We start from the raw sequence: 18,519 nt of genomic DNA, 5'->3' as shown, positions 1-18,519 counted from the left end.
ACATAAAAACCTCCCAGACTTCTAAGGTGACTTTTAGAAAAAAAATATGTACTTTAAATTTGGGCTTTTTCTCACCCTTCATCTGCAACACAAATGTTAATCGTTATGCAAACGAAAAATGAAGCCAAGCCATAGCTGATGAGTACGGACGCCCTAAGCGGACATGTATCCGCACACGAGTAATTTCAGTTGTTTTCTTGAGATCTTGATTTATTTATCTCGTTATCATGAGATAACAACTCTGCACCTCCGTAACGTCAGATGGTCATAACTCGTATCCCCAGAGCTTACCCACAGGCTTAACTGACCTCACGTGGCCAATGGCAGCATGGCATGTCCTGCTCTGTGATATCAGTGACCAGCCTGTTGTTCTGTTGTCTAGATCGGCAGAAAATTATCCCGTTATCACGAGAAACCCAGCTTCATTATCTCGAGATAACGAGATAAAGAAGTCGAGATCTCAAGAAAACAACTGAAATTACTCGTTATCGCTGGAAAACGGAGTAAATACAATGTATGGACGCATGTCCGCTAAGGGCTTCCGTAGATTTTACTTACTATTTAAAAGTATTTTGGATGTAATAAGCTTCAGGTCACAGCATTTAAACCTCCCGCTGATTTGGTTTTTATTTTACGGTTTAACTGTAACCTATAACTAAAGTTAACCGTTAGCTAACATTCCCTTTAAGCGTCAGCAGGAACGACAGATGGTTATTTGGTGCAAATATTTATAAAAACTTTGACAATTTTCTGACGTAAAAATGAATCCTCAAAACTCATCTTTAACCCTAAATTGAAAAACAAAACGTAAGCGTATTTGTTATTTTACATTAAGTAAGACTTACATTTTGTCCACTAAGGGAACAGTTGGTGCTAAAATTGAAATATTTATGATGCTGAGTGAATATGTTTGTAGTCATGAAGCTGGATCCTCATTGTCTCTTCATGAATTGGCTCAAGCTTCTTTTATACTACTGTCTGCAGTCTGTTCAAAGAAATACACGGAAGAGTCTTTGTCCAGGTCGAGCAAATAAGGTAGTTTTATTAATAATCCTAATTCAAAGTTGTGTTTCTTAAACAATAATGATTTGATTTCTTTCCTTTTATTCCCTTGCAGATGATCTTAATCATGACCTGGTGGGGTTTGCTGCAGAGGCAAGTTTGTTCTGTTACCTTCTGTTCTTTGATAAACCTTCTTTTCCCTGATCCTTTTTCTCACATCGAAGCGCCAGTAAAATCAAATAAACAGACAATAAAACAACGTTCTCCAACGTTATTCATGGTGGTCTGGAGTCCATAAAAGAACTACACCAAAGTTATTAAACAAAATGTTAACAAAGAAAGTATTAAAATGTATGGAAGGATTATCACTACAAGTCTCACTAACTTTTAGGCCCCTTATCTGGTTCCAAGTTGTTACAAAAATAGTTTTGCTGCATTTTGCTGAGTCATGTTTAATGTACTCGGATGCCTGGAGTATATAAAACCAGATTGTCAGACATTTGGCCGTGACGTTTGTGTTTCCTGCCCCCTCCTGATCTTAAGCCTACAATGTCACAGCACTAAAGTCTTGTGATAGTCCTGGGGAGGACATGTTCAGTTTCATGGTTGAATACTGTCAAGCATCTGCATTGCTGACTACAGTGTTCATTCTGTTACATTTCTAAACACCTAACTGCCTCAACAATGTCTTGTGTTTGGCGTCTCATTCCCCAGAGTTACTGCAGGTTATATTTGACCTCTGCTGCCGGCTGTATCATATCCTCAGAGAACAGCTGCTTCTTCACTTAAGACACCAGCTAGATTTAGAAATGAGCAAACAGGACAGCAGAGCTACAACAGTTTGAATTTTATAATATCCTGTGGAAAAAACACTGCACACAGAGATACTGTGGAAGCACCTAGTAGATACATGAATGATCTGTTTAATGTTGTTTTTGAATGTTCTCCATTCAGGCAGGAGGTGAACTGTTACCCCTGTGCTCGTTTAAGCCTGGGAAAAAATGGACTGGCCTCAGGATATCAGGTAAGAAACATTTGACTAATTGAAGTTACTTTTTCTCTTTAAACAGAAAGTCGAGATAAGACATTGATCTACTACTAAAGTTAATCGGTATCTTGAATGAAACTCGAGACGTGAAAATGAACTACAGTGTCCCACGGCAGTTTGCGATAAAGTTATGAAACGAATAGCTTACATGCAACAGGTCTGCTTCCTTGGTAGAGGTAAACCTTACTGGTGCTAATCTGCTACATGAACCTGGATGTGCTTTGCCTCTCAGTGTGTTTTTTTAAAATGTTTTGAGAGGTTACTTGGGTTTCATCTTTGTAGCATTTATTTGGGTACATAAAGTGCATCGTTCTGTGTATTTCCCTCTAAGTAGTACCTCGTCATCCTATGAGCTACATATTGGTATAAACATTATACAGAGGTACTGAAAACTGAGCCATCCACTTTTATATTTTTAGAACTTTATTATCAATATTTGTTTTAAAGGGATCTATACTAACTAGTAGCTTTTGATAATCAAAGCATCCTGCTGGATTGATCCGCCTATACCTGGTAAAAACTGTTTTCTCTGCAAAAAGAATTATTACTTACTTGGTTACCTCGTTGTTTAGATCATTTGGATAGGTAGGCGGTAGTTCCTGCCGCTGCCATGTAAGGACACAAAGGTTATAGGATTAAAAACTAGGGAATATATATGATTGGTGTCGTGTACCACCGCTGTTCAAAAAAAAAAGACGCCAATGTGGAAGTGCAAAAACTGCAGTTCCTTGAGTGGCCACTTGAGGCTCCAGAAACCAAGAAATAACATTAGCAGATGGGAAAATGCCCATTTTAACAGCAGAAATAAACATGTTTACAAACTGGTACAAAAACAGTTTTGTTATAAATAGCCAATTTTACTGTTCAAGATAACTGTAGAGGAGGTGAATATTTTATAATATTAAACCTTAATTCATAGTAGCCGGGTCACTTGAGTGACAGGTGGACACTGCTGGCTGTCTGCTAGACGCCAACACAGACACGCAGTCACTGAACTTTTTTTAATGCAAATATCGGACAAATAATCTGTCTCTCTCTCTCTGTGATTTATTGAACTTTATGGCTGTGCAAGAAGTCTGAGCTCCAGCTTTTCGGTGAGTTAAATGCTAGTATAATTGTTTTGATATATTAGCACTAAGTAGGTCTATTGTGCTCGCTAAAGCTGGCTTGTTTATCAAACATTTATTTTTCGTCGGGGCATAGGAGGCAGGAGTTGTAGGCTTTTTCCTGCAGACATTACGGCGAACTGAAGTGATGAGAAGGTTATTTTAAGTTACCCAGTACGTGACGTTCACCCGCTGCTATCTCACCCCTCCCTCCTCTGCAGCTCCACCCTCTCATCCAAATATGATCACTTCAGGCTCCAGAAAACCAACATGGCAGCGGCCCGAACTCGAGGCTTCATTTACAGTCATCAGTGGGCGACATCACGGTGGCTACGGCCGTTATTTATTCAGTCTACTGTGTACACTTATCCCATAAACCACATTTTGGGATCTGGGGAAGACACGAGATTCTCTGGAGCTTTTAAAAACACTTCATGTCAATGCTTGTAAAGGTTTTCACAGATGCGTCTGTGTTGGTTTATACAGAGAGTCGGCTTATTAGAAACAATAATTATTCTATCACATAATATTTTTCAACGTAAATGGTGAAGCTCAGTTTAAATATGTGTGGTATTAGCCAGAAAGCTGCTAAGACATCTTGGGTTATGATCATTTATGTTCACAGTATGAATGTGGCCCTTTTTCAGCATGAAGCTCCACACGTCCGGTCACTTTCTTTGTTAAAGCTTGAAAGTTACCCTCATTTTCTTTAGCCTGTCATTCACTGTTGTTACGTTTTTGCATTTGATTTATTGTAGATTTTATTTCCTGTTTTATGTTGTCATTCACCCCTAACTCTTGTGGCTGTTGTGTGTGCCGCCCTTATTGATTTCACCTGTGTAGATTGTCTCACCTGTCCCTCATTACCCACACCTCCATGAGGCCATGTCTACACGCACAGTGTAGTTTTTCCTTCCTTCGTTTCCAAAAAATAACCTCGTCCACACAAGTGCTGATATAAAAAAATCCCCGTCCAAAACACAACAGAACGCTGTCATGACAACGCCACACCAACAGGCGACGATTTGACCCAGTCATGCAAAGAACCAACCAGCCAATCACAAGTCTGAAAAAATCTATTGCCGGGAGATCGCATCCCGCCAAAAACGCTGTTTACCCCGTCAACACGTCTCCATGGAAACGGCGTTTCTAAAAGTCGTTACCGTGTCCGGAGTTTTACAAAAGATCCGTTTTCAGTGACATAAAACGGCGTTTGTGTGGACGAAAGACCAAAACGGAGAGAAAGCTGCGTTTTGAAAAACACCGGTGTACGTGCGGACATGGCCGGAGTCTTCCCGTTTCTTTGCTAGTTCGGTTTTCGTCAAAGTGTCTGCCCCTGCTCCAGGCGTGGATGTTTCTCGTGGCTGTACCAGTGTTTTCCTGGATCTTGTACCTGTTTTTGGATGTTTGCTTCCCACCTGCTCCCCGCGGACTCTTGTTTTTCCTTTTCGTGTTTCATGAAATCCTTAATGAAGTCTGCGATCACGTCCTCTCCCTTTGTGATTCTGACCAAACGTGACAGTTCTGAACTTATTCACTTTACAGTTCTAACTTTCTAAATGAAGGTTGTTAATCAGAGACATCAGCTGCTGTCAATGTCACACCCTTTAACACCTCTAAATAAAACAAGGTGTTGCAACAAGCATTGGTGTTAAAGTGTTAAATTAGTTATTCAGTGACACTTTTAATTAAGACCGAATGTGAGAAATACTCTTTGATGTGTTGTGAGTGAAACAAAGACTCAGAGGCACAAAGACTCACAGAATTCAAGCTGCGTTCACGCCACAGCTGATGTCGGAGAGGTTTAGGTTACTTAATTTAAGTAATTATGTTTACACATTAGTAAATACTGTTTCTTCTCTTGTTCCAGTCCAGTGACTGTATAAAGATGGACGACGCATCAGCCTCAACAAGCAAACAAGAATCTGAAATGTGGGTATAAGACAAACTTTAGTCGTGGATCGTTTCGTTGAAGAGTTGGTCAGGCCCTTGTGATATATTTTCGTATTGGTTAAACCTTAGTGACAGGCGATAAATCTGAGAGCAGACCATCTCTGCGGGTGGCGACACGGACATTCCCGTCCACGCAGCAAACGCGACCAGATGGTGGATGCATCTAAACAAACATCGAGACCATGAATCAAACTCCATGTAAACATACACATATAGTTATTAATGCTGTCACATAGTGAGGAAAGGCCACACGCTTCTCTCGCAATTCCAAACTCGGAATTGGTCGTTCAGAACATTCCTGAGGCTCGAGTTGTCGGTCGGACATCTTGGTAGAAAACACCTGCCCGTCCGTCTGACAGAACCACGAACCTGAGCCACAGCATCACCCTGCAGCGCTACATTCCCAGCATGACTCCATCTTCTCCGCTGTCTGTGCTTCACTCAGACCTGTCACCGCCTGTCGCCCTCAGACTTCAGTCCTATAGTCTGACCTGCTAAATGACTGTCGCTCCGCTGACACCTTTACTGGTCAGCTGGTCTGAGGTGATCACTGGTGAAGAGTTAACACTGAGATCAAAACCTCAAACGCTTTTTAGAAGCTGCACCGGCTTTATCTCCAGATTGATTTAGCTTCTTTGCATCTGTTTTTCACAAGGCTTTGTGTCACGTTGAAACGTTTCTATCGTTGATTTACTCCCTGAAAGAGATCAGGTGAGTTCCTCAAATGATGAGGAAACTATGCATGACTGATATATTTACAAATAACATTAAAAAATGGTTTGCACACTAGGCCATGGTGAGGACTGTTTATCTTGCTTCATCAGAGCAAACGCTCCAGTAAAGCCGTCACTTCCAGTCAATTTCTGTGTCAAGACACCAAATAAAATGTGTAAAAATGGAATGAACCTGAAAGAAATTTCTATTTCATGCTGTCCATCTGCCTAAAGAAGAATCTGCACATTATTTATGATATTTAAGCTGTTCTACTTGTTATTTCAGGTGCTTCGCTTGTATAAAACCACTGATAAGAGACGTGATTACTATCTCACTGTACAAACACTCTTTGAGATCAACACTGACCCACATTTGTTACAGAGCCTCTGATTGGTGGAAAGGCAGCAGGAAGTGGCCAAGTGAACGACTAACAGTTTCCAACATGGATAAATAATCACAAGAAGATATTGAGTGTTGGATTTGCGATCAATGATTCACTGTTAAGAGTCTCATGAAAGACTTGAGGATCAGGACGCTCATGAAAGAGAGACGATCACACCAGAGCCTCGTTAGAACGAATCAGCTGTCTGTCTCCAGCATGCAGCGTTCTGGAGATATTAAGGGCACAGTAAACGATACTCTCTGATGTTTAAACAACATTGCAGACCTATGAAGATCAATATTTGGTGATGAACACATCAACACCCGTGGGGGAAATAGGATGATCGGTCAAATTTGTGGAAAAGTTGCAGAGATTGGACGAAATTGCAAGGTCACGAAAAAAAGAGATTTTACGTGAATGCGCTGAATCGCAACTTTGCAACTTCCTGGAGAAACTAACTTTAGTGTGCATCTAATTATTTAAATACATCTTTTATATATTAGCTCCTGTATCAGCTGTATTTTGTTAGCTTGGTTTAAATAAGAAAAAGCACCATTTAAAGACAAATTGTCATACTTCTATCTACAGCAAACATTTTACAGTGTAACTTTGGTAAACAGATATATTTATAAAATTCTTCCTGGCTCAAACTGGTGATAAAATCTAGGGCTGATAGAAGATAACACGACTAAGGGAACAAACTGGGTATCAAACAGAAAAGGAGAATAAATCATTTTAGTGTAATGCTGGGAACCTAGTGAAAAAACTAAACTGAAGTTCATTCTACTGTAGTGAACTGAACAACCACAAACTGGTTGGTTAAATTGCAGCAGGTTGTCCCCTTTAAGTACGTTGCTGTTGCTACCTTTCTTTAACCCTTCTGTTTTAGGCAGCTTTATTGTACCATCAAATACCTAACAGGGCTTTTGTGAGGCACTTAAATTTACCATTCAATTGTCCAGTTAAAAATTACTTTCCTTTTCCTATAATATAAATTTAGCTGACACGCATTTAAGTTTCTCAAAAAAATTGTTCTGTAAAGTAACTAAAAAATTTCAAACTGCCAAATTATGGAAATACATTTCTAAAAGAAAAAAGCTAACGAAAGTTCAAATATGAAGAATTTATAAACGTGATGTAATTTGAGCTGATGTGCCCTTTAATTTTCTATTGTAGAATCGCTTTAATAAAATGTATTACTTATTACTTATTTTGTGATTCAACAAGCCTTGATTGAACCGTGATATATGGATTTATATATAAAGAATGTTATTGCTGTAAAGTTTCTTGTCCTGTCTGGTCGCTCCAATCACCGGTACTGTCACAGCATTAATAGATGGGCATTAAAATAAAAGCAGTGGGTGGCTCTGCAGAGACTGTGCTGTGTTAAGGTGACGTTGAGCTCGGCTAGCAAGCAAACCTCCCTCCTCGAGTAGGCTTAGTTTGCAGCTAATCTCAAAAATATTCTTCTGCCATTGCGACGGTTTCAGTGAGTTCAGATCACAGTTCTCTTGGTTGGTGCTTAGCTAATGTCTTGTTATCCAGTGATTTACACAGCTGCTAATGCTGGCTAGCTAACGTATCTTGCTTGTCGGACAATTAGGTTGCCAACAGCAGAGGCTATCCAACTGAGGTCATGAAGAAGAGAAAGAGTACATGGTGTTTACGGTTTTTATTATTGTTGTTAATAATATCTTATTGTTACTTTTTGACTCTTAAGCTGCTGTAACCAGTTGATATTCCCCAGTGGGGATCAACCGCAGACTGTATAAAAAGATGGATGACATGACAGCTCCCTTAAGTGAAGCCAAACCCTCTCTGTCGCCCCCTGCTGACTGGCTGCAGTATAGCTCATAAAGCCCGCCTCCTCCATGTTAACAGATGGGACATGAGTCAAACTATAAAATTAAAATACACGTCAAATACATTTTTCTCAAACATGGTTTCTGTCATTATAGTTAGTTCTTATCATGCTGATTTATGTCCAAGTATTCATTTTTCTCACAAGTTTACTTTTAATTAGTTATTTGATGCTATAAAAAGGGGGCGTGGCCTCATGATTGACAGCTCTGTGGACAAATGGGGCTCCTGCAGCGTTCTGTTCCCGAGTAGCAGAGTAGAGGAGGAACGGCGAGAGGAGATTAAACTAACACGCCGGCGTCTTCTTTCACATACTGCAGGACGTTTTCTTTCGTTTTTCTTCAGGTAAATTCCCCCTGAGAAGAATCTGAAGTGATTAAACAAGAATGCTATCAGAGCGAGTCACGGTGTAACGTTATCCGCATGGAAAATCGGCCTTGCTGCCTACTTGACATCATGCCCACATATTTTATCGCAGTGTTAATATGATAGGAGCTTCTGCAGCCTGAGAAAGGTCTGGAAGGAGGTCAGACTCACAGCTCAGATGAGCTATCCAAGATGAAACGCTAACCAGGCCAGCCGACGATTGCTTGATATTAATAGATGGCAGAAATGCGAGCTTGTTTGGCACTTTATGTGGGGCAATCGTTAAAAGTGGTGTCAAAGTTTCACTGTTTTCTCCACTTTTAATTTTGAGCAAAATCCAACATGTGTTTTCAGTAAGTAACTTTTCATATGATTTAGAAAACGCTTAACATCAGAGACATAAAGACCTCATCTTTCAATATTCAGGTAAAAATGAAGAATCAGAACTTAGTGTTTCATGGAAAATATCTGGCATTCAGGCGTCTTCCTTCTTCAGGACTAAACATCCCTAAAAATACCACAGATTCTGAAATTGTGTGATTCAGTTCACACGCATGCCTAAAAAGAAGCAGTTACAGCAGGCGTTTACTCGACTGAGGATCAACTTGCAGTGTTTTAAGAGTTGAATATTGTCTTCCCATTAAAACTCGATGTGAAAAGCTGTAACTCCAAACAAAATAGATCTCACATGACTACTAAAACTAGAGGCATCATTATTTTCTGCAGCTGAAACCAAAGACATCCTGCCGTTACGTCATCATTGTTTATAGGTTACGTTTTATTTTGTTTCGTCACGTTTCATTATGTTTTTTACGTTGCATGTGGTGTAAAACGTTGACAACACAAAGGCGACAGCAAACCGTAAGATGATATTTAACATTATTCTGTTCTGTTTTGTCTCGTAACATTCTGTCACGTTTCATCACATTACGTTTGCTTTCGTTACGTTGCGTGCAGTTCAGAACATGTTGACAACAAGTAGGTGACGGCCAGCTGACCGCGTAAGATCATATTTCTAATTCTTTCAATCGTCCTGGAATAAAAAACAATTATGCCAGGGCCGTCATTTTTTTTGCAGCTGAAAACTTTACGTCATCACATTGTTTATATGTTTTGTTTCGTTGCGTTACGTGACATTATGTGCGGTTTAAAACATGTTGACAACAAGTAGACAACAGCGAACCCACCGTTAAGATCATGTGACACATTGTTTGTTTCAGTCGTGCTGGAATAAAAAACAATTACGCCGTCATTCTTTGTGCAGCTGAAAGCTTTACGTCATCGCATTGTTCATATGTTCTGTTACGTCACCTTTTGTTGTGTTTTGTTGTTTTCTTATGTTACATTGCTTTACAGTGTGTGTGGTTTAAAACGTTGACAACACGCAGGCGACAGCAAACTGACCGTGTAAGATCGTATCTTAAATTGTTCTGTTTCAGTTTTTCTGAAATGACAAAACATTTCAGCCAGGGCAGTCGTTCTTATGGCAACGGAAAGACCTCCATCTTTCGTGCCACCACATTGTGCCTTTGTATACAACATTGTTACGTTATATTTATTTAAGTGTGTGTGTGGGTGTGTGTGTGTGTGGGGGGGGTGATCTGGCTCTGGCTGATTGTTGCATTACTCGGTTTGAATTGATTTAATACCATAAGAGCGCGAAAATCAACGTACAAAGCTCATTTAAAACTTTGTTGTAAAGATTATAAACATGTGAAACGTTTACAAAAAATACATAAAAACACCGAAATACGTAAAAATACCGATGTAGGCGCTGTATTATTGCTGTATTGCAGTTCATACCATCAAACTCCTTTGTAAATATATTTTGTTCATGTTTTCACATTTAGATTCTTTTTATTTGGATTAAAACATTTAGTAACAAACCCTTTGAACCAACAAGTTACATCAACATCAACAAGCGAGTCTAAGAAAGGCACTGGCAAACCATTTCTAGTTTAATTTGGTATTTATCAAAGAATTAAAACATTCTGGATTATATGTGTTAATAACTTGGCTCTTCGTTAGCATGCCTGCCAACCTTTAGCCTCGTCCTATGTTCAGAGGTGTCAGGCAGCTGAGTAGAGGGAGGCTCCGCTGGTTAATTCCTCTTTGGAAAACTATCCGAGCAGAAATCCGTAGGCGGAGGCAACAGTTCGGAGATTCTGCAACTGGAGCTCTTGCCAGCTCTTTGTCATGAAACCTGCATCTAATAAGTGATGAGACATCTTGAAAGGACTTATAGGAAAAGCTTTCGGATCTTGCAAAGAAATGTAATGAACTAGCAACAGGGATGCAAAGCTGAAGCTGGCGTGCGATTAGTGGTTTTTGGAAATACTGTGATCGTGTTTTGGGCTCTTTTCATACTTTGAGTCAAAGTTTTACAACAAAAAAGCTCACTTATTTTGAAATCTGATACTAATTATTGGTAAGACTGATCCCAAGTTGAAGCCGGCATCAAATTATTGGCTTATCGAAAACTACATGAAAGGTTTATTTTGACTTTCTCCATACATCAAGTCCAAGTGTAAGTAGTTTAACCAAAGCAGGTTGTGATCTAGCTTGATGTTTAAACCATCCTTTGTGGTTCTTGAATTTGATGCAAATCACCGTTTAGAACCATACAAAGCTGGAGCTGGCTTTCAATTTGTGGCTTTCAGAAGAGTTCAAGGTTTTTTGGGGGGGCTCTTTCCATACTTCAGTCCAGATTTTACAAGTTCAACCGCAGCAGTTTTTGATATATCTCTGTTTTCTCTTTTTGTTAAGTTAAATTCATCCCTATTATCTGTTTGATCATTTACATTGGTGTAACAAGAGATAATCGATGTCCTGTACATTTCCGATGTCTTTCTGAACAACTGCATTGGAATGCAGACCACGCCTGTTAAGTGCAGGATTTTGAGCATCCTCGAGGATAGACCAAAACAAGTCAAAAACACAGAGGTGACTCTACTGCCCCGCTTCTTTCATCCACCCCGTCTTCATCTGGTGAAACGTTTGGACTCTGATGGTTTTATAGTCCTTTTCCACCTTTTTATAGCGCCTTGGTGGCACCGAGCTGAGTCCTAAAAAGATATCAGGCTCCTCCTCGGCGACGTCTGATTTACAGGGAGATGTTGGCAGGGGATGATGATATTTCAGGACCTTGCTGGGGGATTGGTCTGAGGATCCTGCATTTCCATAAAGAGGAGCTCCATACCCATATCTGAGCCCTCATATATATACACACCCCGGGGATGATTTCCTCACACCGCCCCTGGCCACTGCTGCCGTCCTCCCTGACTCTCCTTCTTGTCGTAGGTGAGACTAGTTTCTCTTTCCTCCTCCTACTCTTGGTCGTCTCTGCATGCCTGAACAGAGCCGGTAAATGGATACAGAACAGCTGAGTGGAGTTCATTAAGAGTCTTTTTGGGGAGAGCTGTTGGTAAAGTGCTAACGTGATGAAAGTCCTGACCTCTTTGATGATAAGTGAATGGAAATGTTATCCAGGATGAAGGAGACGGCTGAAGGTTGTGTGTTTGAGCAACGCTGCACAGAGGTTTGATGGAGCTGAACTGTTTTTTTTGTTGTTTTTTTTGTTTAAAAAATTGGCCGATTCCTGTAAATCAATACCCGCAAAGCTTGGTCCCAGAATGAGTGGAATAATTAACAAGTTAGGAAATTTGATTTATTATATTTCTTTGATCATTTAGGTGAGTGTTTGGCAGCTTGGGATCTTTTGGATTCGGAGACTATGAGAGTTTTGTTATTGTGTATTCTGCAAAAACGTAACCATTAAATGTAGCAGTTTTTTTACTTGGTTTGTGGGAAAATAAGTTCAGTTTCTTTTCTTAAGTAAGACATTTTGTAGAAACTACAGTCATTGCCTTTAAACGATTGAAAGTAAAGCAGAGGATCAAGTAGTCGGTTTTATTAACAGTAAAAATAATCTCAAGGCAGAGATTTATTTTACAGGAAACTTTGAGTTAGTTTGAAGCTTTTCGCTGGTTTAATCGTTGATGTTTAGAAATGTTATCTTTGCACTGAAACCGTTCTTTCTGCGCTCTGGAAAATAACTTATTTTAAATATTTATCTGACTTGTTTTGATCATTTTACATAGAATTCTTTCTTCTGCTCTTAAATTTGAGCTCTCACTTTGACGTTTCTGGATGTTAGTTCTGTAAACAACTGTTACAGGAAACATGGCTTCGTGTGATCAGCTTCATTTGAATGCGTTGCCAAGTTAAACTGTTTGGAAAAGTCTCAGTGTGGAGATCAAATATAAACACTTTCCAAAGCATTGCAAAGGTGTGATTTGGAAAACATTTATTGTAAGGAAACAAATTAAAATACAAGAAAAAAAAGTTTTTTTTATTTTTTTAGCAGTGCTTTGTAATTTTAGTCTTTATTGTGGAAAGTTTTGAAAACAGATTTTGATATCTTTGGATTTTGCTAAAGGTTTGGTCTGGAATTTTTTATTTTTTACAGCGCAATTTTACAGTGTAATTTAAAAGTGTTTAATGTGGAAAGTTTTGAAATCTGATCACCACACCTCCACTGTTCTGGATGTTTGGTTTAGACCAACATCACTTGATCCGACTAAGATGTTTTTACAGTGTATTGTCATTTTAAAGCATTTCATTTGGAAGGTTTGGAAGGTTTTTAAACTGAATCACTATATTTGGACTTTTCAGAACATCAGCTCTGGAAAAAGAAAAAAGCAGTAAAACTGGAAGTACTTGTTTTGACAATGATTGTTTTTACAGTGCGTTGTAATTTTTAAGGGGAAGTTTTGTGGAAATCTACAAATTTTATTACTGTAAGAGAATAATAAACAATGGTTTAAGTTAGTACGCTGCAAAGAAAATGTAAATTTAGATCTTAAAATCCGCCTGAGTGGTTATATCTTTTCAGCCTGTCGCTCTTGGGTTTCAAAGTTCTGACTTAATGAGATGGAAAAGAAAACCTTGATTATTTATAGTGTAAAATAACTTGAAATCTGAGTCCAGCACTGAGTGATTTGTTTTGCAATGTGTGAGTGTGTGTTTGTGTATTAACAGCCGGGTGTGCTGGCAGCTAACACGCTGCCGCAGCACATTCTGCTGGAGGGTTTCCTCCCCACGAAAGGAATTGCAGTGTTAACTCCCAGGGGATATTCAGTTTTGAACACCTGTAAAGGAGCTTATCGTAGGCGTCAGAGGCGACATTTGACCCCAAACTCCAAACTTAGCTCCGTCACGGCTCAGCTGCTCATCGACTGTTGTAATCGCTCACATTTCATACAGACTGTCTGATATTTAAGCACACAGCAGATGATAGCATCATTTATTCCTCCCTGTGGCTCAATGTGCTTCTCTTCTGTTTTTTCTCATCAAACAGGCTGTGAAGAAAAGAAACCGCAAACATGGCTGAGTAAGTGTTACTTTTACATTACTGACAAACTGGAGCTTTTATCCAGATAAAGCAGAACTGCATACCCGACCCGATCCCCATTCAGAATCCTTTTTTTCTTTTGAACAACCCATTGTCAAGATTTGAGAATAAAAGAGGCAAAAAGAAAGACAGGTGAAAATATAAAGGAAGAATGAATAGAAAGAGACAGAATGAAGGATGAAGGTAAGGAAAGAGAAAGGAGATAGCAAAGAGAGGAAAAAGAACATTTTAGATCCGTATTTGAATGAAAGGGTGAAGGCTAGTTCACAACTAAAGCTAGCACTAGCATGATTAGCAAGATGCATCTGTAATTTATTGTAACAGTCCCTTTAATTCAGATCTTAAATGTGGCTAGCAAAACAGGCTTTAAACACCACGTACCTTCCATAAACTGGTCTGTGTGACTCTCAGTGGGAGCATCAGTGACTAAATGAACATCATGCTGTGTTGAAGAAGACTTGAAACTAGAGACTGAGACCATATTAAACTCATTAGGAACATGTTTACTGAGGGAATACATCAAGAGAGAAGTAGGACCATTTTCCCCAAGACTTTTATATAATACAAGGCTACATCCACTTCTAATATACAGTCAGTGTCCTAAACTGATTGTGAGATAAATCATTGAATTAATAAAATGGATCGTTCTCTTTGTTTCTTACAGTAAGAAGATGTCTTCGAGCCGCAAGCATCACCTGAAGGTACAACGGCGTCTGTTTTCTGTATAAGCATGATTGATCAACTGATACTGATGATAATACTAAAACATTAAATGTTAGAAGACTTTAAGACCGGGAACAAGTGGTTATTAGAAAGTTGTTGTGAGTAGCACGAACCAGCAGATTGATTTGCGTGCCTCTGTCATGTACTCTTGTTGTTGTTGTTGTTCTCTAGGAGACACACTAGTGTTGTTCTGATTTCTAACAGTGTTTCTAACTTCAGACTTATCCGACACGTTTGTTGCTTTCTTGGTAAATCTTGTCAAGTCTCTGACAGTCTGCTTTGCCACAGCTGTCAGAGCAGAGATTCAAAGCTGTGAGGCGCCCCCTGCAGGTGGAATCTGTCAGACACAGAAAGTTGTTCATGGTGTCAAACAGGAAGCTGTTGGTGTAGAAAAACTTCTTCAGATTAAAAGTTTCTCTCAATCTTTTAGAATATCTAGCCCCTGCTGTTTTTTACAGTCACGGACAGCTGTTAGAAGTTTAGTGTCTGAAAAAAAAACAATTCTTTCCTTGACTTAAAAAGCGGCTCTTGTTTTTGGCATGTTTTGGCCCAAATGACAGCAGAGCTGCAGGTTCCCCTCTAGCAACCTTTTTTGCATTGAATTGTCCTGAATTGTTTTCATGTGCTCTTGAAGTCAGCAATGTGTGTAATGAAAAGCACGTAATTTTCAGGGGGAGATGGATAGGTCTGTGTTCGATTCCCACGTGAAAACCAACGTGTTGATTTTGACTTTTTAAAAGGGGTTGGGTTAGTTATGTAACGTACGTACGTTACTTATGTTAGTTTCATAACATACATGCATTTGTGCATTTGTTAGATAGGTAGATTGGTGCTTACTAAAACCAAACCATAATCTCCTAACCAAATAGTTTTGGTGCGTTAACGTCACCACACTATAACCACAAGCACAAGCTAACCATGTGTTAATCATTGTTGCACGTCGAACACTCAAACAAAAAGAAGCTTTCGGCCTCTGCACAGAATTTTAATAGTTGTCAAATGTATTTTGTTTCTTCATATTGTGTATGAAACATGTTTAATTAAATACTGAAAGTTTTAATTATATCCGAACCTGCACTTTTTGCTCTGAGCTATTTCTTAGCGTTGGGTTAAGTTAAAACAGTCACGGTGCTACACTAAACACTAAAGCTGTTGTAATACGTTTTTCTGTTGTTTTCTGTAAGTGTGTTTGGGGGTTTTAACTTTAACAAAGACCCAAAGGATTCCACATTCGTCGCAAGTGAAACCAACATTGAAATTAGAACCATTATTTCTGAGCACATTTAAACTCGGCAACTTTTACATATCAAAATATAATTTTAACATCTTTTGGCAAGAGGCTTTAATTAACACTTCCGACAGGTTTGTCTGGAAAATCCTCACATGTATGAGAAGAAAAACATGGCGAAAGAATTGGTTTTCCTTGTATTGACTGCTGACTCGATCTGTCCTGCAGAGTGTGATGCTGTCGATTGCGGCCGGCTGGCTTGTACAGGAGAAAAAGGACATTAAAGCCGCCAAAGAGGCCTACATGGCCGAGAACTGTCCCAAACCCAGCCTGGGCGGAGACCAGGCTGCCCTCATGGTGAGTGGTTGTGGTAGTAAATAAATAAAAGTAGTTAATAGTACAACACACTACTGTAACGTAATAATATAATACTTTTTATACTGATGATGTTTGTTTTTAATAGTGCCAAAGTTTGTGAAATGTGCTTAAACGAAGGCCACAGTCATGCTAGCAGCTTGTAAGGTGGCACAGAGGTGCTCCGACCTAAATGCTAATGTCAGTAAGCTAACATTGTCTTTATGACACTGCTAACAGATTAAAAAAACTCTCCTTGTACTGCATCAAATTGAAAAATGAGGACAAAATATATCGGCCTAATGGGTGGAACTTTTGTTAATTCTTTACGCAAAATGAAGCTTTGTTACAGGCGCTACAATCACAGTCAAGACACCACCTCTAAAACTCAACATAAAAACATTTAGGCTCTAAAAACTACTAACGTATTCATACTTATATATTAGACAGTAAAAGATATCTGTTATGTAACAAAATACGCAGTTTAAAAGTGATCTGTAATGTCTAAAAATCCCAAAACTAATTTATACAATGTATGAATATATGTGTAAATATAAGCGTTATAGCTTATATAATGTCCATCAGTAAAAGGTTGTGATTACCATCTCTATTGTCTTTAGGAAACATGCAAAAAGCTGCACGGCCTCATCGACAAAGTGGATGACGACAGGTACGACTTGGAGGCCAAAGTGGGCAAAGCTAACAAAGAGGTGAGACTCTCCACTGAAGTACAAATATGGCTGCTACAGAGGCAGCTGCTAAAGGGAGGTGGAGGAGGAAGAAGGTGGTTGGGGCATAAGCAATAACTGTATAAAGATGGCCGACGCGTGTCCACCTCCTCTTGTTGTACAATAATGAAGCCTAACCCCCCCCCGGAGCGGGCGCTGCCATCTTGCTCATCTGTATCCAGAGTGTGTGCAGTAGAGATCGGCTGGCGGATCCGCTGTACCGACGTCCCGCCCCTTCCTCTACCTGACACACACCTTTACCTTGTGTCCTTGGCGTGTTGGAGCCCTCAGGTGTCCTTGGCGTGTTGGAGCCCTCAGGTGTCCTTGGCGTGTTGGAGCCCTCAGGTGTCCTTGGCATGTTGGAGCCCTCAGGTGGGCTCAGTCTGCAGCAGAACGGCTTCTTGTGTCGGTCTGAAGCAGATATTCACACTTATGGAAAGTTCAATGACTGTAGTGTTAGTGTTAGTTACGTTCCTCCTCTACTCTGCTACTCGGGAACAGAACGCTGCAGGAGCCCCATTTGTCCACAGAGCTGTCAATCATGAGGCCACACCCCCTTTTTATCGCATCAAATTAAAAGTAAATAAAAAAAAAAAAAGAACACTTGGACATAAATCAGCATGAGAACTAACTATAATGACAGAAACCATGTTTGAGAAAAATGTATTTGACGTGTATTTTGATTTTATAGTTTGACTCATGTCCCATCTGTTAACATGGAGGAGGCGGGCTTTATGAGCTGTACTGCAGCCAGTCAGCAGGGGGCGATAGGGAGGGTTTGGCTTCACTTTCAGGGAGCTGTCATGTCGGCCATCTTTTTACACATTATATGGGTATTCAAGCATGTAGCTTTAGCTTAAATTATGACCCCTACAGATTTTCACTTTTCAGAGTCGTTCGTTTTCTGATCAATCGAGAGGCAGTGAAATCTTGTGCCTCACTGTTTGCTCGATTTCCCCTTTAATCTCCTCGGTCGCTCTGCAGATTGAAGACCTGAGAATCAAAGTGGTCGACCTGGCCGGAGTGAAGAAACCTGCTCTGAAGAAAGTACGTATGTCCGCTGACGCCATGTTGAAAGCTCTGCTGGGCTCCAAACATACGGTCAACATGGACCTGAGGGCCAACCTGAAGCAGGTGAAGAAGGAGGTCAAGGAGGAGGTGAGTTTTGTCAGAAAAGAATTGAACATGGAGTTGAAACAGATGAATACATTTTTGACTGTCTTGCATTGTTTGTGTCTTGCAGCCGGCGGAGGCGGTGGGCGACTGGCGTAAGAACATTGAGGACAAAGCTGACAGGAAGAAGATGTTCGAGACTTCCTAAAGATTTTAACTCTCTTAGTCGCTCTGAGCTGTTAGCACTTTTTATGGAGTTTATGGATTTTTGCATTCAAATGAAATTGTTTCATTAAATCTGTCAGTTTCAGCTCGCTCTGTTATTGTGCGTTTGTATAGCGGGTGTTTAAGTTACAAAATAACCCCTTAGTTTTACAGTTCTCATAATAACAGACTTTTATTCTGTAGTGGTACTTCCTGTTTCCCTCATGTTCACTTTCGACAACTTCCTGCTCGTAGTGTTTTTGTAATAAATGTGTTTTGTTTCATACATCTGATTGTGGTGGGGTATTCTGTCTTTGACTCAGTG

At 39.7% G+C, this 18,519-nt stretch overlaps 1 protein-coding gene across 5 annotated transcripts; it reads left to right on the top strand.

The window, feature by feature from the left end:
- Positions 1-1,082: 1,082 nt before the first annotated feature.
- LOC138612840 (troponin I, fast skeletal muscle-like) lies at positions 1,083-18,392 on the top strand. Of its 5 annotated transcripts, XM_069686312.1 has the most exons (8): positions 1,083-1,159; positions 1,961-2,026; positions 13,791-13,823; positions 14,509-14,545; positions 16,024-16,152; positions 16,770-16,859; positions 17,862-18,035; positions 18,121-18,392. In XM_069686312.1, the coding sequence occupies exons 3-8, from the start codon at positions 13,816-13,818 to the stop codon at positions 18,196-18,198; spliced, it is 516 nt and encodes a 171-aa protein (XP_069542413.1). In that variant the 5' UTR covers positions 1,083-1,159; positions 1,961-2,026; positions 13,791-13,815; the 3' UTR covers positions 18,199-18,392. The 5 variants fall into 5 exon arrangements, with proteins under 5 accessions (XP_069542413.1, XP_069542414.1, XP_069542412.1 ...); XM_069686313.1 differs by lacking the exons at positions 1,083-1,159; positions 1,961-2,026 and adding an exon at positions 5,038-5,088; XM_069686311.1 differs by lacking the exons at positions 1,083-1,159; positions 1,961-2,026 and adding an exon at positions 11,687-11,731.
- The last annotated feature ends 127 nt before the right edge of the window (positions 18,393-18,519 follow it).

This window comes from Semicossyphus pulcher, unplaced genomic scaffold (genome assembly GCF_022749685.1).
Source record: "Semicossyphus pulcher isolate SPU_LCO1_2020_fin unplaced genomic scaffold, fSemPul1.0.p SCAF_8, whole genome shotgun sequence".
Classification (NCBI taxonomy): Eukaryota; Metazoa; Chordata; class Actinopteri; order Labriformes; family Labridae; genus Semicossyphus; species Semicossyphus pulcher.
The sequence above is the reverse complement of the archived record's forward strand: the minus strand, read 5'-3'. Positions and strand labels throughout refer to the sequence as shown.

Excerpts from the sequence above, each read along its gene's own strand:
- LOC138612840 (XM_069686312.1), top strand. Across the intron at positions 16,153-16,769 it reads GAGACCAGGCTGCCCTCATG|GAAACATGCAAAAAGCTGCA; the intron begins GTGAGTGGTTGT and ends TATTGTCTTTAG. Across the intron at positions 18,036-18,120 it reads AGAAGGAGGTCAAGGAGGAG|CCGGCGGAGGCGGTGGGCGA; the intron begins GTGAGTTTTGTC and ends TGTGTCTTGCAG.